A 27,732-nucleotide genomic window follows, 5' to 3' on the forward strand; every position below is an offset into this window, starting at 1 on the left:
AGCTTTTGAAGCCCGAGAGGGAGGTGCAGAGGAGTTGGGGCAGCGGAGAAAAAGCGCCCACCAGTACGCCTGGCTTCCCGGCCCCACAAGCTGAGTCCTCCCCAAGGGACTCAGTAGAGAGAAGCCCCTGCTGGCCTTGGGAGCCCCTCCTCGGCTGGTACCATCACCCAGCGGATGCTGTCAGGGTCTTGGTGGTCCAGAAGACGTCTGAAACACTCACAAGGCCAGTAGCTGCAGTCCCCCTGTGGGCGGTGGTCTCAGGGCAGGCGGGGGCGGGGGCGGGGGGGGGTGCTCTGTGGAACCCTTCCAGAACTCGGGGGCAGAAGGTGGAGGGAGAAAAAAACTCTTCTGGCCTGGAGGCTGGGCCTGACTCCCTGCCCAAGGTCAGTGCTGCTCACAGGGGCTCTGCATTCCTCAGGGGTCCTTAGGCTGGCAGGCTGTGGGGTAGCGCCAGGACAAGAGGCACCCCAGGGAGACTGGCGGCTCTGGGTCTCCCTGGCACGGCTCGAGCCCCCACGTGCCCGGACACACAGGCGGTTGCTCCTGACTCGGTGGCCTTGGGGACCCGCCCGGCCGGAACCTGCCATTCCCCCGTCAGTGCCGCCTCCCCGACTTGGCAGGGCTGACTGCTGGAGCTGGAGCGGCCCTCGGTATTTCCAGCTTGGCCCCCTGCCTGCCTCTCTGGGGCCTTGCAGTCTGTCCCTCGCAGGCCAGGACCAACACACCCTCTCAGCTTGATGGCTTCCCAGCCTCACCCGGGGCCTCTTCCTGCCACCCCACACTCCTGGGCCTCTCACCTTGCCTGCTGCTCCCCAGAAGACAGTATCGATGCCCCAGAGTGGAAAATGCAACTGCCTCCCAGGGAGAAAGCATGGAGCCTGGCTTATGTGTAAATCACCAAGGAGGCCACGACCGGCCTTGGTTTACCTACTGCCGTGGGCGCCTGAGGGGCTTGGACACGTGGTGGCTCCCCATCCCCCCGGCTGGAGCCAAGGGCCACCACTCCTTCCTGGGTGGCCGCTCGCTGAAGGGCCCCGGGGGTGCCGGGGGCTTGGCCGTCCAGGTGGCTTCCCAGCTATCTAGAAAGGGAACAGTGACAACTCAAGCACGCCTCACCGGTGCAGGCAGATTGGATGGTGGGCGAATGGAAAGGCTGTCTAAGAAACCAAGTTTTGTGATTTTCAAATACCACGGACTGTGATGCTAACCGGATAATGTTTCCTGTTGGAGGTCATTTGGAGATGTGCTTGAGTGAATAGATAAGTGCGATTTGTAATTGGTATGCCAGTTGTTTATACAGTCCTCGTAGGATAAACAGTTCTCCTGAGCCTTATTTATATTTTGCATTTGTTTATCAAAACTTTTTTTTTTTTTAACTTCAACCCAGCTGCTTTCGGAATTATTACAAACTCTGGATTTATGAGTCCTAATTAATGGTACTTTATTGTATGTGCACAATAATTTGTCTTGGCAGCATACGTGCTTTATCCAAAAGCCTCAGCGCTTAGGGTAAGGGAAGCCCAAAGTGTCCCTTCCTCCTCAGAGTGTCAATGTTATGTGAGGACTCTGGGGACAAATCATGTGTCTTTATCAGATCAAAAGCAGACGTGTTATGGAGTAGATGAAGCGTGAGATTTCAAAGGTCTTTCCTAGACCATACCGTCCAGTGTGGTCCCCGGAGCTTGATTGGCCTGTGGACACTCCAGGTGAAGTTGGCATACGGTGGGCTGTGTAGGGGGCCAGTGGAGGAAGGAGAAAGGGAGGAAGATGACCAGGGGCTATACCCGATGGCACTTTCCAGCAACAACGGATGTTCGTCCTTTTTTCATGATCTGATGTGCTCCCTCTACCATTTTTGTCCTTCACCGGTGCCACGGCTCACCATCAACGTTCTGCCAGCCAGCACTGGCGTGAGCCTTTCCACATTGCTTCCAGTCAGGAATGGAAGATCCTGCTTGGCCCAAGGACGTGGCACTGGTTTCAGGAGACCCGTGCTCTGATTCCACAGCCGGATCTCACGATCACGGGGGGCTACAAGTTCACACCAAGGGTGGTCACCTTGTTCTGTGGGTGCCCAGGTTTCCTGGGGCATTTACCCATGCAAAGGTCTCCCAAGGACTTGACCCAGACAAAGATGGCCCCACATGTCCATCTTCTTCCTCACCGTCCCTGCAGACGTCTGGATGACTTGAATAAACCTGAGCTCAAGTGTAGCGTCCCCTGCCTTCTGTCACCCAGCTGCCTGTCATTCTTCCTCCAGTGAGGGTAGAGCAAGAGAGCAGAGGGAATTAGAGGCAACACTTTCCCCAGCCCAGCCTCTGCTGGCCTCTCAGCTTCAGGTCTTGGGGTCCCCCTTTCTGGCTAGTGAGTATTATCACGGGAGGGCTCACCGTTATCCCCTTCCTGCACACACGCCCACACAGACAGCAGCCTTGCATCTTCTCCCCATGGCACAGACAAGAAACTGAGGCATGCCATGGTTTTAGGGTGATGGTGGCACCCAGCTTGGGATGGAGCCGGAAAAGGAGTCTGCTGGGGGTTTGGGTTTCGTGCTGTTATTTTTAACTCTGGTTTTAAGCGTCCTTTCTTGCAGCTCTGGCCACAAGATAGGGCTGGGATGTTGTGCGAGGCTTGATACCACTCAGTGGGCCTGGCCTGTGAGCTCCGACTGACCGAGGAGGAAGCGGTTAGGTGGCCAGGAATGCAACCTGCGCCTCCCAGATTAATTAATAATTGAGAGCTGGCCCCCAGCCAGGCGGAGCTGCGAGAGATACAGTGAACAAAGAGTGGTTAACTACAGTGGGGGAAGGAAAAGTTTGACTTTGCCTGTGGCTAAAAGGGAAATTCACAATGGCCATGATTTATGGGCTGAATTACTTCGGATCCTCCTTAGTGGGCCCAACGTGGGCATGCACTCCAGGAATGCAGACGCTGGCGGCCTGCAGGGCCATTCGTGCCCACTGGAAGGGAGGAGGAAAGGGTGGGGGGCTGTGTGGCCGGTGCCAGCCTCGGTGCAGGGGGCGCGAGGCACACCCGTGGGCGACAGCAGGGAGAGGGACTGCCCTGGCCGCTTGGCCGACCTGGGTCTAGGCTAGAAGCTGAGTGCCCGCTGGGACACACTCTTTGAGGAGGAATGGAAGGAATAGTGGGTGTGGAGTCTGGCTGCCTGGAGTTCAAATCCCACTAATCGGGCCGTGTGACCTTGGGCAGGGGGCTTAACCTCCCTGAGCCTCCATTTCCTCATCTGTAAGATTATACCCGGGATTGTCCTCCGGGTTAAATGAGATGCGGCTTGTAGACAGTAGATGCTCGCTAGCAGCTGGATTCCCAGGGAGTGACCAGAGATGAGGCCTCAGTGACAACCCAGCAATGGCAGGGGATGCCTACGGCAGCTGTAAGCAGGATGGTTACTGAGCAGAGCTCTGCTGGGCCCACCACGCGTCAGCGCCAGGTGTGTGCTGCTTGCTAGGGTACAGACACGGTAATTCACCCTCCTTCCCCGAGAGTCCCTTCCTGCCTGCCCATGACTCAGGAAAGACACTCCTTTCTCCCACTAGCACTCGGGTCCCTAGGGCTGCCAACAGCCCTCCACGGGGGGAGGCAGTTCTAGAAGGCACTGGGCATTGCCCTCAGTTGGGTTCAGCCCAGATGTCTCCCTGGGCTTCTTGTCTTTTCTAGAAGAAATCAAGGATTATGAACTGGATCACGGCAAACAAGCCCTATGCCCCTCTGAGCGGAAATGTTAGCCGTGGGAGACCAGATAGAAGCACAGTTGACAGGACCATCGCTCTCGTGACTTGAGTCCTGCTGTGTGAGCCCGTGTGTGTGTTCAGACACAGGCTGAAGGATTACTTTGAGAAATACACAGCTGTTCCTGAGCTGATGGCTAGAAGGAGCGCATCGGCCTCAGAAAACATGGACAAGCCCTGATCCTGCTTCCTTGTTTTAACCCTTGAGGACCAGGGGGCTGTCACCCCACCCCTCTGAGCTTTAGATTTCATAACCTAAAACGGGGTCACTTATGAATGGGCTTGGAGAATTGGAAAACCCTCCACATTTCAAAATAGCATCCCACTGTCACCGTCACCACTGATGGGGGATAGAGCCGCCGTTCTTGGCTTCGGCTGTCGGGGCTGCAGGAGCCACGCTTGCCCTCCTGCTGCTGTGGAAACCAGTATTGGACTGCGGGTTGAAGCGTGGGGCCAGGGCTGTGGGGCTGTGTCCACCTGCTAGCCTGACGGGGTGGACAGACTGGCTCCTTCCCTCCCCTGCACCTCCTGCCCCGGATCCCACAAGCCGGCCCTTGACGAGCAGCTCGGAGCCTGGGCCGAGGCTGCTTCAAGCACGCACAGTAGCACAGCCACAGACAGGAGACCTGGTCCCAAGGGTGAGCTGCTGCCAAGCCCTTTTGCAACATTTCTGCAGGGAACATTTTAAATCTCAGGTTACTGCGTTCTTCACGGCAAATATTAGTATTTAATTGTGGCTTAATGATCTCTCCAGTCAATATTAGTCTTTTGCTTATTACAAAGCCCTCCTGTTTGTTCTAGAAATACACAAGAGTGATCCAGGCAACCCTCACTTTAAGAAAACCCGGCAGGCCGGACTCTGCATTCACTAAAGAGGGGCGGTTTATGTACCGTTGTGTTGCAAAAGGATATTCTAAAGAAAAGGATTTAATGCGGGGATTATTTTTGGACTTGAACGCCCCTGCCTTTGGTACTTTAATTTGGGGGTGCTTATCCTAACCTGCATCTTTAGTGTAAAATCGAGGCAGGTGTGTTTGACTTGCAGAGGTCACATGACACTGTCTTGTTGGTAAATAACAACAGGCTGATGTTAGATGAGGCTTATTTTTGAGAGCTATGCAAATGAGAAGACCAGCCTCCCACCCTGTTCTTCGGCTCTTCCATTCAGAGCCATGCTCTCTGTTCCCTTCACCCTCATTGACTTAGCAAGCCACGGAAGTGAAATCTACCCCCATTGCCACACAGATGACGGTAGGCTGTAGGTGCTTTTGGGGGGGGGTAGGGGGTTACTGAAACAAGCCTGGCGCACAGTGAGCTTATCTGGGATTCCATCACCCAGGCTGCTTCTTGAGGATCAGCAAGTAGGAGTGATGCGTCGCCCTCCCTGCCTCAGTGTCCTGACCCCTCTGAGCGTCAGTGTTGTCACCTGTCAACTGGGAACAGGTGTGGCTGCTCACCTTTTTCAAACCCAGGGAAGACCCATGGATTTGCCCTCCCAGCTCTCGGCTGTAAAACCCATTTGGCACCCCACTGTCGGGAGCTGGGTGCCAGGGCCCAGGGGAGGAGAGGCAGAGCCGAGGGCAGCCTCATCCCAGGCGTGGAGACGCCTGCCCTCCTGACAGCAGCATCAAACAGGATGTGGTCACACCCAGGGACACACCAGGGGAAGGCTTTTCAAAGGAGGTGACATCGGGGTCTTGATGTTTGAGCAGGAGTCTGACAAATGTTGGGGATTAGGGGAGGAAACTGTCGTGAGGGCCTTCACGAACTCCCTTTGAGGGAGGTACTCTGCAAGGGAAACCGGCACTCCTCAGGGCCACCTTCTTGGTGTGCACCACGGGCCTCACTCAGAAGACTGGTGCTCAGGAGGGGCCTCCGCTCGGTTCGGTGCACTGCCTTCACCACTGAAATTCTGAAGCATTTTTTTAAGCAGGCTCCACCCCCCAGCGTGGAGCCCAAAGAGGGGCTTCAACTCCCGGACCTTAGCTGAGATCAAGAGTCGGACGCTTAAGCAGACTGAGCCACCCAGGAGCCCCCGGAATAATTTTTGAACAAGGAACCCTGCGTTTTCATTTTCATATTGATCCCCAAAAGTGTGTCGCTGGTCCTGGCTCTCAGAGATATCGGCATCTGCCCCCAGTAACAGAGCTGTTTGGATTTGTGCCAGTTTTGCAAATTTGCAGATTGGCGGTCTCAGGAGCCTGCCAGATCAAGGGAGAGTTCGGATGGGACAGAGTACACACAGGGTAGGGTGTCCAATGCACAGGGAGCTAAAGGGACCCCAGTGGCAGGAGGTGGTGGGGCCAGGGATTTGAGGGGTCCAGGCTGTGGGGGGGGCCTCACTTGGTTATCCCTCAGGCTGTTTCTATACCGGCACTGGGTTCCTGCCCCTGAGAGCTGAGACAGGCTGGGGTACTTTGCTTTTATGGCTTTTTTTTTTTTTTTTTTTTTTTTTTGGCTAAGCAGAAGTCTGGGGCAGGAGGTTTTCCAGTAAAGCTCCAGTTGTATTTGGGAGAGAAAAGAAAAGCAGAGGTGCCCCAAATTCTCCCGGCTCTGGGAGCCTCCAGGGCAGGAACGTGCCTGGAGATGGGCTTTCCCGGAGCACCCCACCATCTGCCACAGACCGCATCCTGCAGCTCTGCCACATGCCTAGGCTGTCCCCATCTGAACCCCCAAAGGGCCGATTTTGTTCTCTGGGGTCTCGGATTCAACAGGGAAGTCGAGGTTGGGTTGAATCAGCGAATGTTGGCAACTAAAGCTTGAAGATGAAAACCCGGCTTATGGGGCGCCTGGGTGGCTCAGCCCGTGAAGCATCTGCCTTTGGCTCAGGTCGTGGTCCTAAGGTTCGGGGATTGAGTCCCGCATCTTGTGTATGCTCTTGCTCTCTCTCTCTCTCTCTGACAGATAAATAAATAAAATCTTAAAGAAAAAAAAAAAAGAAGAAAAAAGAAAACCCGTCTCAGCTGACCAAGACCCCTGAAGGCCAGGGAGGAGCCCAGTTTGTGTGTGAATTTGGGAATTGGGCCATCAACAGGGCCCACCTGCAGGCAGGGAGGATTGGGGGTGCCCCTTCCCTTCTCATAACTTCCTCTTTCCTGGGGACCCAGGAGGTGCCCAGCTTCATGATCTTGCACAAAGAGTGTTATTTTAGAATCTTTCCAGGGGCAATATGAAAAGCAAGGCTTTCCCACCCCAGTAGGTCTCTGGGTAAGATAACAAACAAACAGATTCAGAGTCTGACTTGGTGACAAGACAAAAGAGGACTTGGAATGGGAGCAAAGTTCAGAGCCTTTTGTTGCAGAAACTGGTTCCTTCTTGAAAATGTGGGCTCATTTTATAAGCTGCTTATCGCTGTCTCTCCCCTCACAGACACTTCTCCGTCCTTCCCTCGCAGGGCCCAGGGAACCAGAATTCTCTCCCCCACCCCGACTCGGTCCCAGCCCTGCTTCCTTGGGGTCTTCTGTCTCTGGCTTAGGTGCCTGGGTTTCCTTTAGGAGGGCCAGGCTGGTCCAGACAGGTGCACGGTGTTTCTGGTGTCGTCTGGTCCCCCAGGCTGATGGCAGCCCTGGGGTGGCTCTCAGAGGCTGAAACTGCCTGCAGAGTGTTGTTAAGAAGGGAGCTGGGACCGGGCACAGAGACCCCGGGAGAAGCCACTCCTCCCTCGGTGCAGGGAGCCTGGAACATCTCGCTGGGGTGGCAGAGTGAGACGGATGCTGATGGCAGCAGGGCCCCAGCTTTGTCCCCCTGGTGGGTCCCCCTGTCCCCCTTGAAGCAGTAGGTCCCGGGGAAAGTGGGGTGGGGGTGGGGGGCAGGCTGAGCAGGCCTGTGTGTTAGGGCCCGGGTGGGAACTTGTTTTCTGTCAGGGGTGCACAAGGAGTTCACTTTTCAGGACTTGTTTGAATACCGCACAGGATAAAGGAGTGGAAACCTTACCCACCTCAGCGCAGGCTGCTACTTTGTTCCACCAGAGATGTGGGGCCAAGCAGGCCAGGGTCAGGGTGCCAAGGCTGGAAGAAAGGCCTTCCTGCAGTGCCCCACGGGCCTTTCCCTAGCGAAGGCCGGTTATGGCCTGTGGCCACCGACTGTCCTTGCACACCCTCCCTCCTAAGCCCATCGAGGGCGGAGGCTCTGGGGACTACCCCAAAGAGCAGAAAGGGCAGCTGAGGCAGCATGGAGGGCCCAACAGAGAGTGTGAGGCCAGCCAGTCGGGATTCCCACCCTGTGTTGCCTTGTGGCCTCTCCAACCTGGGGTCTGTCCTCTGAGAAGGGGCATGATCCCATCTCTTGGACTTGGGAGTTTCTAAAGAGAGAATGGATAAAGAGCCTGAGCGCCCGGCCTCTCCCCCCCCCGCCCCCCGCCCCAGGGACTCCGCTGGGGTTGGTAGCCCTTTCCCAAGATCACCATTCTGCACTGTAACATCTAGAAAACACTCATCGGGTTTTGGACGGGTGGTGGGAGTGTGTGGGAGAAACTATACTAAAAAAACTAAAAAAGTATGTATGTTTGCAGAGCTGTGTAGGGGGCCGTTGGTAGCTGTTCCAAGGCATGCTTTTTGAAAACCCCACTGCCCTCCTGGTAATGGTAAGGTGGGCAGCGTGTGGTGGGGTGGTGGCCCTCCACACTGCCACATCCAGGGACTCCCCCTTTTATTAAAGATTTTATTCATTAGAGAGAGAGAGGGAAAGTGCGCATGCCCATGACGAGTGGGAGAGGGACAAGTAGACTCCCCACTGAGCAGGGATCCCAGCACCCTGAGATCATGACCTGAGTCGAAGTCAGGCCCTTAACCGACTGAACCACCCAGGCGCCCCCAAGGACCCCTTTTAATGTCCAGTCTTTATAGAGCTTTCCCATGCCAGCTCAGAGTGGACCTGGCTGGGTGGTCATTGTGCACTCCCTGTGGCATTACCCTGCTCTCCTCCAGGTTGCAACCACGAGAGTAACACAGAGCCACCTGTCTCAAAGCCTAGATAGTCGAGCTCAAATCCCAGCTTCGCAACCTCCTAGCTGAGGGCTATGGACACGTGGCCTGAGGTTTGGGCCTCGGTTCCTTCATCTTGAAATGGGAATGACTGAAAAGGGTGGTGGGAGTGTAAAGTGACTTGCCAGTATGTCGAAATAGTGCATTTAAAGTGCTTCATATTCTGCCTGGCACATGGTAAAGGTTCATTAAATGGTGGCTGGGTTATTAGTATTATTGGCTGGTTTATTTTATTATCTACCACTACCACCACCACCACTACTACTACCACTACTTCCCCTTGATTCTCAACTCCATTGGCATGTCTTATCTTTGCAAATACCATCACCTAATGTGAATACCTTTATGAACCAACGAGCTGACTCAGTGTATTAAATAATGTATACAAATAATACATAGAGATAAGATTTGTATGGTGGTTAATAATATTAAGAAGAATAAGAACAGCTGTTATTTATGGAGTGCCTATTTCGAACCAGGCATTATTTGATGCCCTTGAAATGAATCCCAGCTGCCCGATGAAATAAGCAATGGTTGCATCTCCATTTCACAGATCGGGAAACTGAGGTCTGGGGAGGTAAAGTCGTGTGCCCAAGATGTCACAGCTGGTGAGTGGCAGAGCTGAGATTCACATGCAGGAAGCTGTGCTCCTGAGCCCACGCTCTTAAATCCAGCCCTATGCAGGAGACACCCGATGGGTCCCGGCCGTGTGGCGAATTTCCACCGTGCCTTGACAAATCACTCGACCTCTTCCGGGCCTCAGTTTTTTGCCTCTGCAAAGTCGTCGGTTTGGGCCCCATAGCCTGCCTGTTTCCTGGCCTCCCTCCTCCCCTGCTGTCATTCCCCCTTGGCACTTCCATCTCATCCCTGTCTTGGGGGGTGGGGGGAGGACATCCCCGAGCAGAGCAGCCGGCTGGCCGACTGTCTGCAGGGGGGTGGCCAGCTCAGTCCTCGGCCCCGGAGACCAGCAGCCGAGAGAGCCCCTGAGGTGGACCCTGGGCAGGCGGCAGCGGTGGCCAGACCGCCCGTGATGTAATGACCGATTAGGAACTTCCTCTTGGAAGCCTGGCTTCCTCTAGGAGCCAGAGGTGCTGGAGCTGAGGTGGGGGGTGGGGAGGGGCGAGTGGGAGCGAATAAGAGGAAACTCCTGTCAGCTGGGCCCTGCTTTTGGAAAGAGTTCAGCAGAGAGGCTCGTTCTAAGCTGTTGACCATTAACATGACATGGCCCCGTGCGCATTCCTTCTCTGCTTTTACTGCCAGAGCCCAGCGGATAAAGGACTGGTCTCCCCCGCCCTTAACAAAGGAAAAAAAAAAAAAGAGCCTCTAATTAATGCTGCATCTCTGGACTTGCTGCAAAACCCAATGCCAGCTTAAAATGACAAAGGAAGGTTAAGTGGAAACTCCTTTTCCCCCCTTAAGTTTGATTACAAAAACTACTTATCTAATGGGCAAACAGGGCTTTTAAAGGGGTGTTAGGTTAACCAGATGCAGGGCCACATAATTACTCCCAGGCCTGGGAGCCGCAGATGAAAAAGCTGCCGGTTGGGCGGGAACTTGAAGCCACAGGCATGACATGGGACAGAAGAAAGGAGCTTTCCAGGAGGGCAGGAGGCCCCAGTGCGACCCGGGAAAAGGGGACTGGAAAAGCCAGCACCTCCCCCCCCCCCCACTGGGGCTCCTCTCTGGCTCTGCCCCCAACTTACTGGGTGACCCTGGGCAAGTCACTCTACCTCTCTGGGCCTCTGAGTCTCCCTTCCCAGCCCTCAGTGGGGTTTGGGTCTGTCTGCTCCAGCTCTGTGCTCCTGTGAGGTGTGGCTGGGTCAGCCCTTTCCATCCGGCCCCCGGGGAGGCAGGGAGGCTGCTGTGGCCCCAAGTGTGGGGGAAGCAGCAACAAAGGCTTTGAACGCGGAGGAGTATGGGCCGCCCAGCCAAGCCCCTGGAGACCAGGAGGACGTGGGGCCCGGCCTGCCAATGCTCTGAGCCTTCCCGTCTCTCTCTCAGAGCCTGAGGGCCCAGAGACTTGAATCTGGGCACGTCTCTGGTTCCCTTCACAGGATGGCCCAGTCCGAGGCAGTATGGCCAAATGGTAAGGGGGGGCATCACGAGGAAAACAGGCTGCATTGCGCATGTGCTCAAGGCTTCTGGAGCGTGCGGCCCACGGCGGAGCACACAGGAACGTGCCTGCCCTTTGTTTTGACAGAAAACTGCTGATTCGAAGAAGCGAAAGGCTTTTCTTGGGATTTCAGCTCTTCCCGCCACCCCCCAGGCTGCCGTCGGCCCCTTGGTGCCCCAGCACCCCCCCCACCCCCCCAAATTACCCGTTGGGCTCGCAGCAGCCTCGCTGGGCAGAGAGGCCGAGAGGAAGGAATGCCAACCATTGGAGGGGCTGGCTCCGGTGTAGGAGAGAGCGCCTGTTGTGGGCCAGTCTCCTCCTGCCCACCGCAGGCGTCCACCACCCTCTGGTGGCAGGAATGTGGGCACCACCGGGAGGCTGGGCCACCCCTGCCTAGTCTGGAAACACAGGGGCTGTCCCCTGGGCCATCGCAGAGCCCTGCTGAGGCCACTCCAAGACAGCCACAGGGGGCTGGCCTAGCAACACGTTTTCATTCTTTCAAGGCCTCATACCTACATGGAAATGCACCACGCTTCCGAGTATAGGTGGTGCGTTCGGACAGCGTGTACACCCCAGTTCCTAGGGTACCGAGCCAGATATCAAACATGTCCATCATTCCGGAACGTTCCCTCACGCCCCCTCCCAGTCATTCCCGCTCCCCAGAGGTAAACCCCGTTCTGATTTCTATCACTGTAGGTTAGTTTTGTCTACTCGAGGATGTTATATAAGTAGAAACAAACAGCCTATCTTCTGTGTCTGGCTTCTTTCACTTAGCACAGTACACCTTTGAGATTCACCCACGGTGTTGTGTGTTTCTCTAGGTTGTTCCTTTTTATCTGTGAGTCGCGTTCCATCGTACGGATGTCCCTTATTTCTGTGTTTCCATGATCTTAGTCTGTTTGGGCTGCTATAACAAAAAAGCCATAGCCGGGGGGGGGGGGGGCTTCAACAACACATATTTATTTCTTACCATTCCTGGGGCTGGGGAGTCCAAGGTCAAGGTGCGGGCGGTGTTGGTGTCTAGTGAGGGCCCAGCTCCCGGTTTGTAGATGGCCGTGTTCTTGCTGTGTCCTCCGGAGGGCAGAAGGTGAGGGAGCTCTCCTGGGTCTCTCTTCTAAGGGCACTAATCCCATTAATGAGGGTTCTACCCTCATGACCGAATCAGCTCCCAAAGGCCCCACCTTCAAAGGCTATCGCACTGGGGGGTTAGGATTTCAGTATCCGAATTCCAGGGGTTCACAGATATTCAGTAATATCCATCCTCCCGTTGATGGACATCTGAGCTATCTGCCAAGTGTGGGTGACTGCAGGTGGAGCTGTTGTGAACATTTACTAAATCGCAGAAGTCTCGAGCTCATGATTCAGATGGGTAGCCTGCGGCCCGGAGAAGATGAACTGCCCGGTGCAGGCCCAGAGGCAGGACCCCTGGCTGCAGGACTCCTGACCCCCCGCCACCGCCCCCCCCCCAGCCTGGGGCCACTCTGCCCCAGACACAGCGCCAGACCGCACCTCTCCTCTCCTCCCCCTCTCCCCCGACCCAGAGCCCTCCCAGCTAGGACCCAGAGTCTGGCTGGGAACTAGGCCAGGCCCCGAGCAGGGGGTAGTGAGCAAGAGTTTCGGTCAGAGTGCGGTCATCTTTGATGTTGTGCACTTGGGTCTGACTCCCTGGTATTTATTTGCAATTAAGGAGCTGGTTCCTAATTAGGTTGATGGCGGGACCACAGCCTTGGAACCACGAGAGGAAAAAGATCTTCTGCAAAAGACTGTCCCCTAGCACCCTGAGCGGCAGCTGGGCTGAGGATGAGGAGCATGGCGGCGGAGTGGGGCTCTGCCACCCTGGTTAGGGCAGAGGTTTGGGGGGCCGGCCTTCTCCCTTGCAGGGAGCAAGCAGGTCAGCTTGTATCGGCCACACTGAGACCCGAGTCCACACGGGTGTGTGTGTGTGTGTGTGTGTGTGTGTGTGTGTGTAAACCGAGCCACAGTGGCCCTTGACTTTGTTCTAGACATTCAGCTATTCCTTGCTCCACTCCTCATTCCTATGCTGGTGAGCACCTCTCTTTAACCTCGGGTTCCAGGCTAGAAGCTTCCCCTCAGTACAGTGAGGGACGCTGCCGTCCACTCTTCTGTTGTACCCTCCCATGGTGGTGACCCTGGGTCATGACCCCCGACATCCCTAAAGAGCCCTGCCTGGCCTTTGAAGGGTTAGGGCCAGCACTGGGGCCGGTAAACAGACAGCTACTTCTTTCTGCACCCGACTGATCTGCTGCTGGAGTTTCCAGAAAATCCAAAGATGGACTATATAAATGAGGCGCTGGATTATGAATAAGTCCATTCTACAAGTGGGGAGACTGAGACTTAGGGACACTCAGGGGCTGGTCCTTGGCCACACATCCAGTCAGTGGTGAGAGCCTTAGGTCCGTCTTAACTCTGAAACCCTTTGGCTCATGTGACAAGCATTGGATTAGAGTTCTAGGGTCCCAAGTTCTGGTCCCAGTTCTGCTATCTGCTGCTGTGTGTGCTTCGGTGAGTCCCCCTGGACCCCTGGGGTGCCGTCCTTGGGGCACAAGGACATTGGATTCAATTAGTGGTTCTCACAGGCCAGTCTCTGTTGTACGTTTTCACTGGTCCACAATGAAAGAGATAAGAAAATTTCTTATAATCTAATTGTGTTAACTTTTACATTTCTGATTTAGGTCCTCTTTCATTAGTATCAAATTATACTTTCTTTTGTTCTAGTGGTAGTTGATGGTCTTGGGGTTTTTTAATAACTCTGTACATGACAAGACAGTAGTAACCCTGAACATTCACAGTCCCTCTGTTAATGTATTGGTTTGTGAAAGCCCCAAGCGTTGGGGCTCCCTGGACAAGATGATGTCTGTGGGTCCCTCAAGCTCTGGAGCCCTAAGAACCCAAGAGCTGGGTGGGGCAGGGAGCCCCGAGCATGGTGATGTGTGCTCACTTGCTGGCTTGCTCTCGGGAGACCTCAGACCCCAGTCCTTGCCCACCATCCCTTGGGGCCCGAGACCACCGGCCCCACCTGTTGGGCAGGATCCATTGGGAGCTGGGGGTGAGGGCAGTGGGCTGACCCTTAAGATGAATTTTAGTTCCTTCCTCCTTCCCTTTTAGCATGTTCTGCGAGCACCCTAGGGATACATGCAGTCTTGGGACAGAGGTAGAGAGGATGGAGGCCCAGCCCTTCCTACTGGAAAGTTTAGACCAGCGGGGGGCACTGACCAGCAGCACAGACACCTGCTCAGGCCTAGGGAGTGACTGCATTGAAGGCCGCAGGTGCATGGGAGGAGGAGACCAGAGAGGGCTTCTCAGAGGCAGCGTCCATCTTCTGGAATTTGAAAGACTTGGCCAGGAGCCCGGGTGTGATGAAGTGTTACCCAGTTTGCTTAACCAGAGAGGGCGCAGGCGAGGCCGGGCCCAGGCAGCTCTGTGGGGTTCATTTCCTAAGCACAGGATCCGATCCCCATGAGGAGTGCTAGAGCAAGGCTGGGACATGGGTAGATGATGAGGGGCATCTGGCTTGGCCGGGGTGGGAGGAGCCAAGAGGAGGGGGACAGGAAGTATCCCCCCCACCTGCCCTCAGTTGCATTACTCTCAACCTCCCCCCCCCCCCCGCCCCCTGACTGCCAAAGTGCGTCTTCGCCTTTTATGATGGAGTGGCTCCGCCCTGGGGCAGAGCTGCCACTTTATGACTGGGTGGCCCTCTGAGCCTTATCTGTAGAGGGGGGTAGCAGTAAGCCTCACTCAGTGAAGCTGCGATGCGCCCTCGGGGAGCCTTTCACGGGGTAGGGGGGGCCTGGAGTGACTCACCAGCTTGTGGGTGAGCACCTCTAGGATTCAGACCGTGAAAGCAGTCTGGTCACACACAGGAACCCTGAGGCTTAGAGAAGGGAGGGGACTTGTTCAGTGCAGGGGCTTCAGCGGGGAGTCTACCCGGAGTGTGGAGAAGAGGGCCCCCCCCCCCAGAGTGTGGCCTGGCACTGAGGCTGGCCCTGGCAATCTCTCATGTGTACCCTCGACCAGCTCACGGCACCTCCCTGGGCCTCAGTTTCCTCACCTGTGAAATGGGCTGGTAATAGAAGTGAACCAAGCCTGTTGGGAAGAAGGTGCCTGGCTGATGCAAGGTTCTCAGTGGTGCGTGTCGTCTCCTGTCACCCAGCATTCTGCAGGCACAGGTGTTTGCTTCCCTCCCTCTCTGTTTCTGGTGCACTAAAGGAACTCTCAACTGCTCATGAGAAGACCGGTGCTGGAGTTTCACAGCCAGGCCAGAATGGTGCTGCTTTCCTACCTCTTGGAAACTGCCGGACCTGTACCGGATGGGTGGATGGATGGATGGATGGATGGATGGGTGGGTGGAGAGAGGGGCCATAGCTTGCAGTGTTCTTGGCTGCCCACCTGCTGGGGCCGGCCTAGTTGCCTGCAACTTGGTCGCCCACCCAAGCTAGAGCTGTTTCTCTACCTGCTGGCCAAGGGGTGAGTCAGCTGAGGGCAAGGACCATGTCTTTTCTCCCCACCCCCCACCACTGGTCAGAACCAGGAGGGGCCTGGAGGGGACTCAGAGGCAAATTAATACATTCTCAGGAGTGACCTGGGGACCTGTGTCTGGGACCTCAACACCAGGCAGAGGGTGAGGGGCACGCTGTTTGGGGCTCTGCCCCCAGTCCAAAGCCGCAGTGGAGCTGGCAGCCTACAGGAGGCCCTTCGAGAAGACGCTTTCCTGCTGGGTGGCTGGGTGGGCCTGCCAGCGCATGGGAGGATCTGAGGGGGCCCTGTCACCCTGCCGCTCTGGGGCTTCCAGGCAGGGCTGGGCTGAAGGCAGACAGTTGACCTCGCCCAGGCTCCTGAATGAAGTTGTTAGCAGTGTTTTCTTCCTCGGGTTTGGTTGGACTTTGATCAGTTTCCCTAGGAGAAGCCACACCATGAAGTGCCTCACTGTGCGCCCATCCCATTCTCAGGAGAACCTCTCCCTCTGTGCATGACCCCCATCCAAGGGCTGTGTGAGAACATGTCCCCTCACGGGGCGGTCACGGATGCCCACCTGCTTCCCAGAACTCTGAGCTCAAAGGAAAGACCAGATGTCAAAAGGTTTCAGAATCTGAGAAGCTGGCCACACACGGGAGCCACAGAGATGGGGCTGCCCAGGCCTCTGTGTGGCCTTCGGTCTGGTGTCAGAAAATTGTTCATCCAGACATGCAGACATGCAGACATGCCTCAAGCTGGAGGGCAAGGGAGTTCCAGTCATCCAGGCCACCCCTTTGCTGTCCATGGGGAAACTGAAGCTCAGAGAGGAGCAGCACACACCTTCAAGAGCTGGCGATCCCTGGAGCCCTTGCGGGGCAATTTACTTTAACATTCGGAGACCCTCAGCTTCCCTGTCTGACGGAACGGGCTGCAGTTTGGGTGAAAATCTGCACTTTGTGCCAAGAGAGCCACCTTGAGGGCTGGGGGGTGGGGGTTACTGGGAAACTAGGCATCATGCTCAAGGCCAAGGCTGGAAACATTCTGGGCTGGAAGGGATTCTGGGGGCCAACTCCCCCACCCCACCGTGCCTTCCTGTGCCCGGGTCCCCTTCAAGTGGTGATTTCCGCCCCCTAATAGCTTAACCCCACTCTGTTCAGGTTGAGGCGTGGACTGGCGGGGCTCAGACCCTGGCCGGGCCACGCACTAGCAGTGTGGCCTTTGGCAGGCTGCTGGTGTCTGCCAAGTCTTGGATCCTCATCTGTCAAATGAGGAGAAGGTGGCCTCGTCTGGGAGTGAGGGGAGGACCCAGTGAGTCAGAAGGGCAGTGTGCAGCACCTGGAACATTGTAGGTGCTCGGTGTTCAGCCCCTCGTGTGTGTGTGTGTGTGTGTGTGTGTGTGTGTGTGTGTGTGTGTGTGTGTGTGTTGGGTTGGGTGGGTTGGGGGAGGTTGTCCCTCTCTCCTGCTAGCTTGAGCTTAGAAAATTCTACAGGCAGGAGCCGGGTGCGGTTCATGTCTGTGTACCCGGTGTGCGTGTGTGTGTGTGTGTGTGTGTGTGTGTGTGTGTGTGTGTGTGTTGGGTTGGGTGGGTTGGGGGAGGTTGTCCCTCTCTCCTGCTAGCTTGAGCTTAGAAAATTCTACAGGCAGGAGCCGGGTGCGGTTCATGTCTGTGTACCCGGTGTGTGTGTGTGTGTGTGTGTGTGTGTGTGTGTGTGTTGGGTTGGGTGGGTTGGGGGGGGTTGTCCCTCTCTCCTGCTGTGTGTGTGTGTGTGTGTGTGTGTGTGTGTGTGTGTGTGTGTGTGTTGGGTTGGGTGGGTTGGGGGGGGTTGTCCCTCTCTCCTGCTAGCTTGAGCTTAGAAAATTCTACAGGCAGGAGCCGGGTGCGGTTCATGTCTGTGTACCCGGAGCCCACAGTGGGCGACTTGCCTTCTCTGTGGGCTCCTAACCTCGGGGCTCCCCTTTGCGTGTGCATAGGGGGCTGTTCTCCTGCGAGTTACAGTTCTCGAGGACAGCCCGGCAGGCGTCGGTGCCCGCAGCTCCCTGAACGCTGGAAACCCCGCCGACCCGCCTCCTCCAGGAAGCGGCGCCACCTCTGCTCCCCTCTGCCCCCCCCATTAACCGCCCCCCGTGCCCTGTGCTTGCCCCGCAGACGCCAGCATGTCTCCGGATGCCACCAAGCCGAGCCACTGGTGTAGCGTGGCCTACTGGGAGCACCGGACACGTGTGGGCCGCCTCTACGCGGTGTACGACCAGGCCGTGAGCATCTTCTACGACCTACCTCAGGGCAGCGGCTTCTGCCTGGGCCAGCTCAACCTGGAGCGGCGCAGCGAGTCGGTGCGGCGCACGCGCAGCAAGATCGGCTTCGGCATCCTGCTCAGCAAGGAGCCGGACGGCGTGTGGGCCTACAACCGCGGCGAGCACCCCATCTTCGTCAACTCGCCCACGCTGGACGCGCCCGGCGGCCGCGCCCTCGTCGTGCGCAAGGTGCCGCCCGGCTACTCCATCAAGGTGTTCGACTTCGAGCGCTCGGGCCTGCTCCAGCACGGGCCCGAGCCCGACGCCGCCGACGGCCCCTACGACCCCAACAGCGTCCGCATCAGCTTCGCCAAGGGCTGGGGGCCCTGCTACTCGCGGCAGTTCATCACCTCCTGCCCCTGCTGGCTCGAGGTCCTCCTCAACACCCACAGATAGCGGCCCGCCGCGACCTGCCCCACCGCCCAGAGACACAGCCCCCCACGGACGACACCCCCCCAAATATCATCTACCTAGATTTAATATAAAGTTTTATATATTATATGGAAATATATATTATACTTGTAATTATGGAGTCATTTTTACAATGTAATTATTTATGTATGGTGCAATGTGTGTATATGGACAAAACAAGAAAGACGCACTTTGGCTTCTAATTCTTTCAATACAAATATATTTTCTTTCTTTTCCTCCTTCCTCCTCTTCTTTATTATTATTATTTGTTTTTGTTTTGTTTTTTTAAAGAAAATGATACAGCAGAGCTAGGTGGAAAAGCCTGGGTTTGGTGTATGATTTTTGAGATATTAATGCCCAGACAAAAAGCTAATACCAGTCACTCATTGATAATAAAGTATTCGCATTATGGTTTTTTTTTTTTTTTTTAATGTCTTCTTTTTAACAAAGAGGGACATGCAGGGCTTCCGTGGGTCTCTGACCCAGCCAGCATCCTGAAACTTGATTTCAGTCTTTTACCAGGGAAAGAGTACAGGGGATAAATTGAGAACGGAGAAAGGGCATATGTTTACTGTTGAGGCCAGAGAAGGTTCTTATGTTCCCTCCTGCCCATGGCTGCACTGTGTCCACAGGATGGGGGTGTGTGTCGGGGTGGGGGGGCAGGGAACTTTCCGGGTCTGATGGGGGAGGCTCAGGTCCGTGCCTCCCATCCCTGAACTGTGCATAAGCTGCAAGAAGACACTAATTCTCATCACTCTGGGGAAATGGCCTGAGGAAGAAAGATACAATGGGCCTCGGGCCCACCTGCCACCTTCGAAAACCCACCTAAGCCCCAGGGTGAAGCTCCTTTTAAGACCTAGACAATCCACTCTCGCACCCCTCACCGAGAAGCTCAGAACTAGGCCATCTGGGGTTGTATTTATGATTTATGCAAAGGCAGGTCGTTTCTTTCTACTCTATAAAAGGGAAAAGTTGAGATTCTGGAAGAGCGAATGACTAGCTCATAACAGATCAGGGTTAGAAGTCACATTTAATTGTAGGACCAGAGCCATATTAAATCAGTTTTCTCTCTTGAGAAAACTCAAAAAAAAAAAAAAAAAAGGCTTCCTTGGCCAGATAACTAAGGGGAATGTTACATTGTATATCTTCTTTCTTGGAGATTTACATTAGCATATTAAGTGCTCAGAGAAGTCATGTGTATTATCTATCACAGCGTAATAAATTATCCTGAATCGTAGCAGCTTGAAACTAACATTTCTTATCTCTCCCAGTTTCTTGTGTTCAAGAATGCAGGAGCAGCTCAGCTGGGTGGTTCTGGTTCAGGGTCTCGTGAGGTTGTAGTCAAGCTGTCGGCCAGGGCTGCAGTCATCTGAGGCTTGTCTGGAGCCGGACGACCCGCGTCCAAGCTCACTCACGTGGCTGTTGGCTGGAGGCCTCCGTCCCTCACCACACAGGCCTCTCCACCGGGCTACTCATGACGTGGCTTCTCCCAGAGCAAAGGATCCGAATGAGAGAGGCCGGGAGTGAAACTGCCATCCTTTATCACCTTAGCTCGAAAGTGACATGCATCTCTTTGCCATATTCTGTTGATCACTGAACCGTTCTTGCTGACGATGAGGGAGGGGCTACGCGAGAATGTGAATGACAGGAGGCGGGGATCGTGGCCACCACATCCTCTGAGAAATACACCGTTTTACTTTGCTTCCCAAAGTTATTTACCAACAGACTCTTTTCCCCATCCCTGCTAATCCTGTCCCCATACCGAGGCATACTGGTGCCTCTGACAGTGCCAACCCACGGACACACCAGGGCGCTCCACACTGAGGCCCTGTCCTGAAGATGCCCATCGGGGATGCCTGCCTTACTGGGGTATTTTTGGTGTGGGGTCAGTGTGGGGGGCACTTCAGGCTCAGGCAGTTAGCAGAGTGCAAGACGGAACAAGGAGCCAGTTCTGTGGGGGGGTCTTACGCCTCTGGTCCTCACGGGCAAGTGCCAGGCTAAGGGTGGCGGAGGGGACAGGAGCAAAGGGGTGACGCCGTGGGCCTGTTAAGAGACCAGGAGGCATCCGTTGCATGCAACACCTAGGAGGCAGGAGAAGGTAGTCTTCAGACACTCATGCTCTGGAGCCAGGTGGCCTGAGTTCATATCTGGTGTCTGCCTCTAGAGTGACCCTGGAGACTTCTCATCAGGCCTCGGTGTTACCATAAGATGGTGTAAGATGGGGCTAACACCGCTCCTGCCCGAGAAGTGGGTTCGAATTGGGAGAAATAAGGACATCACACGATTCCTGGTCCATCATCAGTGTACATCAGCTGTTGGGAGTACAGGGCTGAGACTGGAAAGGGAGGCAGGCCCTCAGATGTCAGGACTAGGAGCTGAGGTGACAGGTGGCCAGGGTGCGGGGTGAGACCCTGGTTTCTGAGTGGGCCAGGGAGGTGATCTGTGCGGGCCTTGGTTTGTTTTTGTTTTTTTTTTAAGATTTGATTTATTTGTCAGAGAAAGAGAGAGAGCACAAGCGGGGAGAATGGCAGGCAGAGGGAGAAGCAGGCTCCCCACTGAGCAGGGAGCCTGACGCGGGACTCAATCCCAGGACCCCGGGATCATGACCTGAGGGGAAGGCGGGCACTTCACTGACCGAGCCAGCCAGGCGTCCCTGGGCAGGCCTTTAGAAAACTCTTTGTAGGGGCTTCCCAGGAGGAGGGCTAGGCTGCAGGCAGGAATGAGTGGGCTGAGACCTACCTGCACCCACTGGGGCCCCCCAGCGCATAGGGCTCGCCAACACCAGTCTCTCGAGAGGGACCGTTTGCTCTCAGAGGAAGCAGCCGGTCACCCCATGATGCCTGGGTATGGAAGTAATGATCACAATCCCCCTTTATCAGGGAGCAAGAGGGACAGGGATTGACACTCCCGCCCATTTCATAGATGAGGAAACTGAGGCCCAGAGCAGGGAAGTGCTTACCTCAATCCCGTAATCGTGGCTGTTTGGATATGACCCGGATTGCTTACTTCCCACCACAGGGTCTACTCTGTGCAGACCGGATAGCGACGTCCTTTTGCCCTGTTCCAGATTCTCAGGGTGCCCACTCAGCCAGATGACAATGATTCTAGAAGGAAGCCTCACGGGCCATGCTGTCCTTCAAGGAAAACTCTCCTGGTTCCCCTGCCAGGCCCGTTCACTCCCTACCGCCACGTTCAGGCCTGAGCCTCCAGGGGCCCAACCCCGGCCCTGCTGCCCCATAGGTCCAGGCCTTGGTCCTCCTCTGGAGCCCTGAGCTGAGCTGAGCTGTTCCACGTGAGGGTGGGCAAGGAGTCCCTGGGTTTCTCGTCAAGGCAATGACTGGTAACGGGCCCTGTTGGTGAGCCCTTTCCACACGCTAAGAACTGTTCGTGCCCCTGGTTTCTAGCGGCGTCTTGGCAAGCATGGTCTCCGTCATGTCTCCTCACAGATGGAGAAACCGATGCTCACACGAACACTGTCATTGGCCCACGCTCCCTGGGAAGGAACAAGCCCTCTGTGTCAGAGGCCAGCTGGGGCTCCTCCTGGGGGCTGCTTGTCACCGGCTGTGTGGGAGCAGGCCTGTCCCTTGGGCAGAGTGGCCAGCATGGGGCGCTGGGTTCCGGGGCCCCGGGCCGTCGACCTCACAGCTCTTCTGCTCCCAGGCCTGCCCCGTCCCGCGGCCTCCTCCCTGGGCCTCCTGCCCCGCTCCTGCCTCTTCCAACCTACTCTCCACCCCAAGTGATGCTGTGCGCCCAAACCTGGTGGTGCCCCTCCTCCGCAGGACGGTGACCTCCCTGATGACTCCCTGTACCCTGGGGGTGGAGAATGCCCTCTTAGAGTGGCCTGGGAGGCCCCGCCCCGCCTCTACCTGGCCAACCCCCTTCAGTCCTTGGGTGGCCGCGAGTGTCAGGGAGAGGTGGCGGGTCTGAGACTCCCCTCCCAGCCCCTCAGTTTACGGGTGGGGAAACCGAGTCCCAGACACACGAGGCTCAGGGGCCGAGGTCACAGAGGGGCAAGCCCCCCTCCCCCCCACTCCCAGTCACGGTAAGGTACTTGCAGTAACTCTGCGGTTTCCCCCAGACCACCCAGGGATCCGGTGACTCAGGCTCTAAAGGAGGCACTTTCTAAACAAGGCCCGGTCTCTGGAGAGTGTGGTGGGACCCTGGTCCCTGCAGGCCCTGGGAAGCGAGGTGGGTGCGGCTCACTGCCTCCAAACCCGAGCTCAGGCCTGGAAGGGGGACGGAGGGATTTCCTGCTACCGCTAGGCTTTTAGAGAAGGGAGTCCCTCCACTGCCCGCTCTCTCCGTTCCACAGCCCACCCCCATCTCCAGTCCCTCCCCTGCTTTAGTGCCTGGGGGGGTGGGGGTGGGGGTAGAGGGGTTGATCTCGGAGTGAGGGAAACAGAGGAGTGAGCCTGGAGATCTTGATCCATGCTTCAGGTGACGAAACCCAAGGCCCAGAGAAGGGTGTGAGTAGCCTGAGGTCACACAGCAAGTTCAGGGCGGAGCTGAGCCTAAACCTCAGGTCTCAGGACTCCTGGTCAGGCGGCTCCCTGTGTGTTCCGGCAGATTGCATCCGTGCTCTGGAGGGCCGGCACACACCTCTGTTCCGCTCCGAGAACTCCCCTTATGCCCTCCTACCCCTTTCCTGGAAGCTCCCATCCCCCACCCCCCACTCACAGGGTTCAGGGGGCTTAGTGGCGGAAGCTGCCTTGTCCCAGTCCTGACTCTGCTGCTTACCAGTTATGTGGTCTGAGGTAAGTTACTTAACCTTTCTGTGCCTCAGTTTCCCCATATGAATACTAATAAGAGCACTCACCTCCCAGGATTGTTGGGAGGACAAATGAATGAACGCACGTTAGGCACCCAGAACTGGCTTGTGTTAAGCTCTCAGCAAGTACACTTACAAACTAAATTCACTAGTATCATCTGGGGCCTGGAAGGTAGCTCGGGCTGGTAAGGAAAGCTCTGGCTGGGGACTGAGCAAGTATTAAGAACCCAAATCCAGATCCCTTAACTTGCTGTTGGCATCGGGCAATCACTTGACCTGTGCGAACCTCTGCTTCCTCCGTGAGAAAGGACCTACGTGATCCACTGGTACATCTGTCATCGGGGACACCGGGGGTTCCCCCAGACACCTGCTGCGGCCTCTTCCCTGGGCCTCCCGCCCCGCTCCTGCCCCTTCCAACCTACTCTCCACCCCAAGTGATGCTGTGCGCCCAAACCTGGTGGTGCCCCTCCTCCGCAGGACGGTGACCTCCCTGATGACTCCCTGTACCCTGGGGGTGGAGAACGCCCTCTTAGAGTGGCCTGGGAGGCCCCGCCCCATCTCTACCTGGCCAACCCCCTTCAGACAGCACCTTCCGGATCTCTCTCTCTCCTGCGCCTTGGGCCAAGCCGTCCCTCCTCCTGACCCTGACCCCGCCTGCCCAATCCAAGCTCTGGTCACATTGCTGCCCCTTTCCTCTCTCCTGGAAGCCAGAGAGCTCATGTCCCGTTTGCCACCACGGCCCTGGGTCAGCCCCATGCTGGGCACAGAGGATGGACTCCCTGGATGTTTGTGGAATAAAAGGGTCACAGAGGTAATGGATGTGGGCGTGTTTGATAAACTCTCAAGGACCCCGTGGGCATCCAGAGGGGTGTGTTTATTATTCTCCTGTGTCTCCATGACAACTCCAGCTGGCTTCCCCTTCCAGGCCCCTGCGAACCCTCACTTATCCTCACTCAGGCTCCAGGTTCTGGGGACTCGTGTCCTGCAGCCTTATTCTACCCTCTCAGGGGTGTGGTAGTAAGAATTCCTGGTTTGGGGGTGGGTATTCCTTTGATGGCTTAGAATATAGACTCAAAGAACGTCCAAACTGGAAAGGTCCTCGGAGTGCCTCTAGTTCCGTCACTATCACAGAAGTGAGGTCCAGCGAGGGACAGCATGCCAACCGGGGTCACACAGCGAGACAGTGGCCAGTGGGGGCCAGGCTCATGATTTGGAGCTCCTTCCGAGCTGGCCTCTCAGCGATGCTGCAAAGGTTTCGGTGAAGCCGGCACCGGCCTGAGCAAAGCAGTTGAGAGGCAAGAAGGGTAGAGGTGCAGATCATTTTCGGTGTTGTCTGTATTTGTGGTATACAATAGACAAAGCATAAAATTGGCTAGTTAAACCATTTTTAAGTATACAGTTCGGTGGCATTAAGTACATTTGCATTGTCATCCAACTATCACCACCATCCACTCCTAGGATGTTTCCATCTTCCCCATGCTCTTTTTTTTATGTTATTGTGGCAAAGTGAGCAGACCATAAAATTTGCCATTTTAATCATTTGTGAAGTGTACGGTTCTGTGGCACCGAGTGCATTCTCATCGTTGTGTTTCCTATGCTTTTTAATAAAAGGCAAATGAAGACAAAGTTTTAAAATTCTCCACCCTGGGATTTAGAGGCTTTGGCTGACTTCTGGCAGCCAGATGACCCAGAGGAAGCTGTGTGTCACCTTGGCCTGGTCAGGGGGTTGGCTGCAGGTGCTGGGGAAGGGGCTGTCCGGTCCAGGCTGACCATCACCAGGGATAGAGGCTGGAACAGCCTCACAGCCTTGCTGACTGTTTGCAGAGAAGCTCATGGTGAAGCTAGTGGAGTGTAGATAAAATGCCTAGAATTTCCGACTGTGCCACCGGGAGCCTATGGGCCAAGCGGGGGAGGTAGATGGCTTTTAATGTGACCTCCCTGGACTGGAGGAGACCTGGCTGAGTGAGGCTGTGAGGGGGCCCGCATTCTCTTTGGGCCTCAGTTTCCCCTCAAAAACAAAAGGTCTAAACTAGATGGCTCTCTGGTGCCTCTAGAAAGTCCCTGCTGTGCACCGCAAAATCTTACGAACCAAGAGGGGCAGCTGGGGCCGACTTTCAGGTTGGGCCTCCTGAGAGGTTCTGGGACGGTCGCTGCTGGCAGAATATTTACTTTCTTTGGCAATAGTAATAATAATGTTATCATTTCCTGAGGGATGTGCTATATACTACACACTTTGTATCATCTCATCTAATCCCTATCCCTATTTTATAGATGAGACTCAGAGAAGTTAAGTAAGTTGCCCAAGGTCACACAGCTAGTAAGTATCAGAGCTAGGATTCCTACCTTGATCTCTCTGGTCCTGGAGCTGGTGTTCCTACCCCCTGCCCTGCAAGGGGCAGAATTCAACTTGACTTTGCTCAGCTGCTGAGAATGTAGGCTTTGAAGGCAACTCCCTGGGCTCCAGGCCCAGCTGTGCCTCCAGCTTAGTAACCTTGGGCAAGTCACTTAAAGTCTCTGAGCCTCAGTTTCGACATTTGTTAGAATGGACATAAAAATAGTACCCCCCTCACAGCGGGGCTAGGAAGATTAAATTAAATGAGTTTATGTGTGTGAAGCAATTAGAATAGGGCCTGCTGGTAGTGAGTAACATTTAGCATTTGTTGAATTTTTAAATATTATGTTTGTCACCAGCTTTTTTTTTTTTTTCTTTTTTGGTCAGTTTTGTTTGAACCGGCAAATTGGAAATGTTTATTTTTAGTAGTTTCATTTTCTATTCCTCATCATTGAGCAATGAACGAAATGTAGCTTTAGGAATGCTAGAAAAACACACACACAAACAACGCCGCATGTGTGCACACAGCCCTAAACGCGCTTCCCTTATTGTTTTAACAAAAACATATCCACGCATGATCTTTTGTAGAGGAGCGAAAAAGTCTCTTCCATAGGTCATTCAGTGTTGGCCAAGTTCCTTAAATTGTCTAAGATGAGGGGCACCTGGGTGGCTCAGTGGGTCAAGCATCTGACTCTTGGCTTTGGCTTAGGTCATGATCTCAGAGTTGTGGGACTGAGCCCCACGACCAGCTCTGCACTCAGTGTGGAGTCGGCTTGAGATTCTCTCTCTCGCTCTCCCTCTGCCCCTCCCTGTGTGTCCTCCTACTTTCTCTCCCTCAAATAAGTAAATAAAATCTTTAAAAAAAATTGTCTAAGATGGGCAGCATTTTGGTGTTATTTTTTTAAGATTTTATTTATTTTTATTTGAGAGAGAGAGAGCGAGCGCGCGCCCGCACGAGCAAGCATGCAGGAATGGGGGGAGGGGCAGAGGGGGCAGGAGAGATAAGCAGACTCCCCGCTGAGTGCAGAGCCTGAAGCAGGGCTCAATCTCATGATCCTAAGATCAGGACCTGAACCGAAACCAAGAGTTGGATGCCTAACCGATTGAGCCACGCTGGTGCCCCATTCGGGTGTTTTCTAAGTATGCGTATAGGAAGTAGACCCTTCGGAAATGGACTCCCCCATGCCTTGTTTCTTATTCTCCTGTACGCATGGAGTGAGGATGGTTCCATTCCTGGCCCTGGCAGCAGCTGTATTGACTTTAAGAATCCTCTGCTTTGTGCTGCCCCAAATATAATGTCAATGCACATCAAAAACCACATCAGATCCCCAGAAAGCCGAGTGGCGCCGGGTCTGCCTTGGTGACAGGCCTTGGCTGGCTCCTGGGCTCTCCTCACTCTGGGGCTCCAGGGGACTGAGGTGTGACCCCCGGGGCCACTTGGCCTCATCTGGGACCACAGTCAGGATCTCTGCCAAGCTCTAGCCATGCTAAAGGGTGTCCCCGCCGTGGTTTGCAGGGAAGAAGACGCAGCTTGAGGGTTTTAAGTTGAGGAATTGTCAGTTCACACGTTTGGGATCCCATTGTGTTTGAGTCCAAGCCTGGACGGTCCCGGGGGTGCTCCGCGAGGGGAGGGCTCTGGCTGGCCTGGCTCTAGCCCAAGCAGGCGGTGTCGTCGGACATCTCCTGTGACCGTTTCTAGGCCGTGGGGGTGGGCTCCCAAGGGACCAGAAGAAGACACAGGCCTTTGAAGTAAGTCTGCTCTTGAATTTGCCAGGGTTGGGGAAGCAGGAGATACTTGGGATCCGACATCCACAGAGCGGCTGAAGACCATCTTTCAACACAGAGATTTTGCCACTTTCACTGTCAAGCCTTATGCCCCAGAGCTGCTGCTGCTGAGGATGGAGGGCCACCTCTGGAGAGAAGTGAAAGCCTGCAGAAGAAGGTTTGAATCCCGCCTCCACCATTTCCCAGTCTCCATGACCTCGGGCATTTCATGTGCTTCTTCTGGACTTTGGCCTTCTCGTACATGAAATGGCAATACCCTCTCCCATGTAGGGACCAAATGATAAAGCATGGAGCGTTGGGAAACAATTCTCCATGGGTCTCTCTGGAAATCCTGCAAGCAAAGGCCTTCAAGGATACATGACAGCCAACAGCCTAGAAGGTGCCCCTTTGTGCAAAGGGCAGGCGTGTTGACTACCCAACTGTCCTAAAAGTTTGGGGTTCCTGAAGCTTGGGGTTCCTGAAGCTCAGGGTTCCTCCCCTATAAAGCCCCCCACTGAGTGTGCAGGTGTAACCTTCTCTCTTTGCACATGGAAACCAAGGCAAGCGTGGTGCTCATGCTATTAGCTGTGCTATGAGTAATAGAGACCTGTTGTCTCTGACTCAGGAATCTGGGGTCCTCTGCCAGCATCCAGGAAAGGGGGCAAGCAAACTTGTTATGTTGCAAATAGGGTAAAATCTCAGATCCTCACAGTTCTTGACAGTGATGAGGATGGGGTGCTGGAAGGGGAAAGATGAGGGCGTCACAAGACAATGAATGGGATTTGGGGGGAAGTCCATGAAAATCAGTAGCAAACATGTTGACCAAATTGTATGGCCAAGTGGGCAA

The 27,732-nt window shown here is 55.1% G+C and overlaps 1 protein-coding gene across 2 annotated transcripts in view; it reads left to right on the forward strand.

Moving 5' to 3' along the window:
* SMAD6 (SMAD family member 6) overlaps positions 1 to 18,496 on the forward strand; it is a 74,812-nt gene extending 56,316 nt beyond the window's left edge. Inside the window, exon 3 of one of the 2 annotated variants that reach the window (XM_027568786.2) lies at positions 17,465 to 18,496. In XM_027568786.2, the coding sequence (XP_027424587.1) occupies positions 17,465 to 18,006 (542 nt within the window). In that variant the 3' untranslated portion in view covers positions 18,007 to 18,496. The remainder of the gene's footprint in view (positions 1 to 17,464) is intronic. The other variant, XM_027568785.2, reaches the window with a different exon arrangement.
* Positions 18,497 to 27,732: the final 9,236 nt, after the last annotated feature.

Source organism: Zalophus californianus, chromosome 6, assembly GCF_009762305.2.
Source record: "Zalophus californianus isolate mZalCal1 chromosome 6, mZalCal1.pri.v2, whole genome shotgun sequence".
NCBI lineage: Eukaryota > Metazoa > Chordata > Mammalia > Carnivora > Otariidae > Zalophus > Zalophus californianus.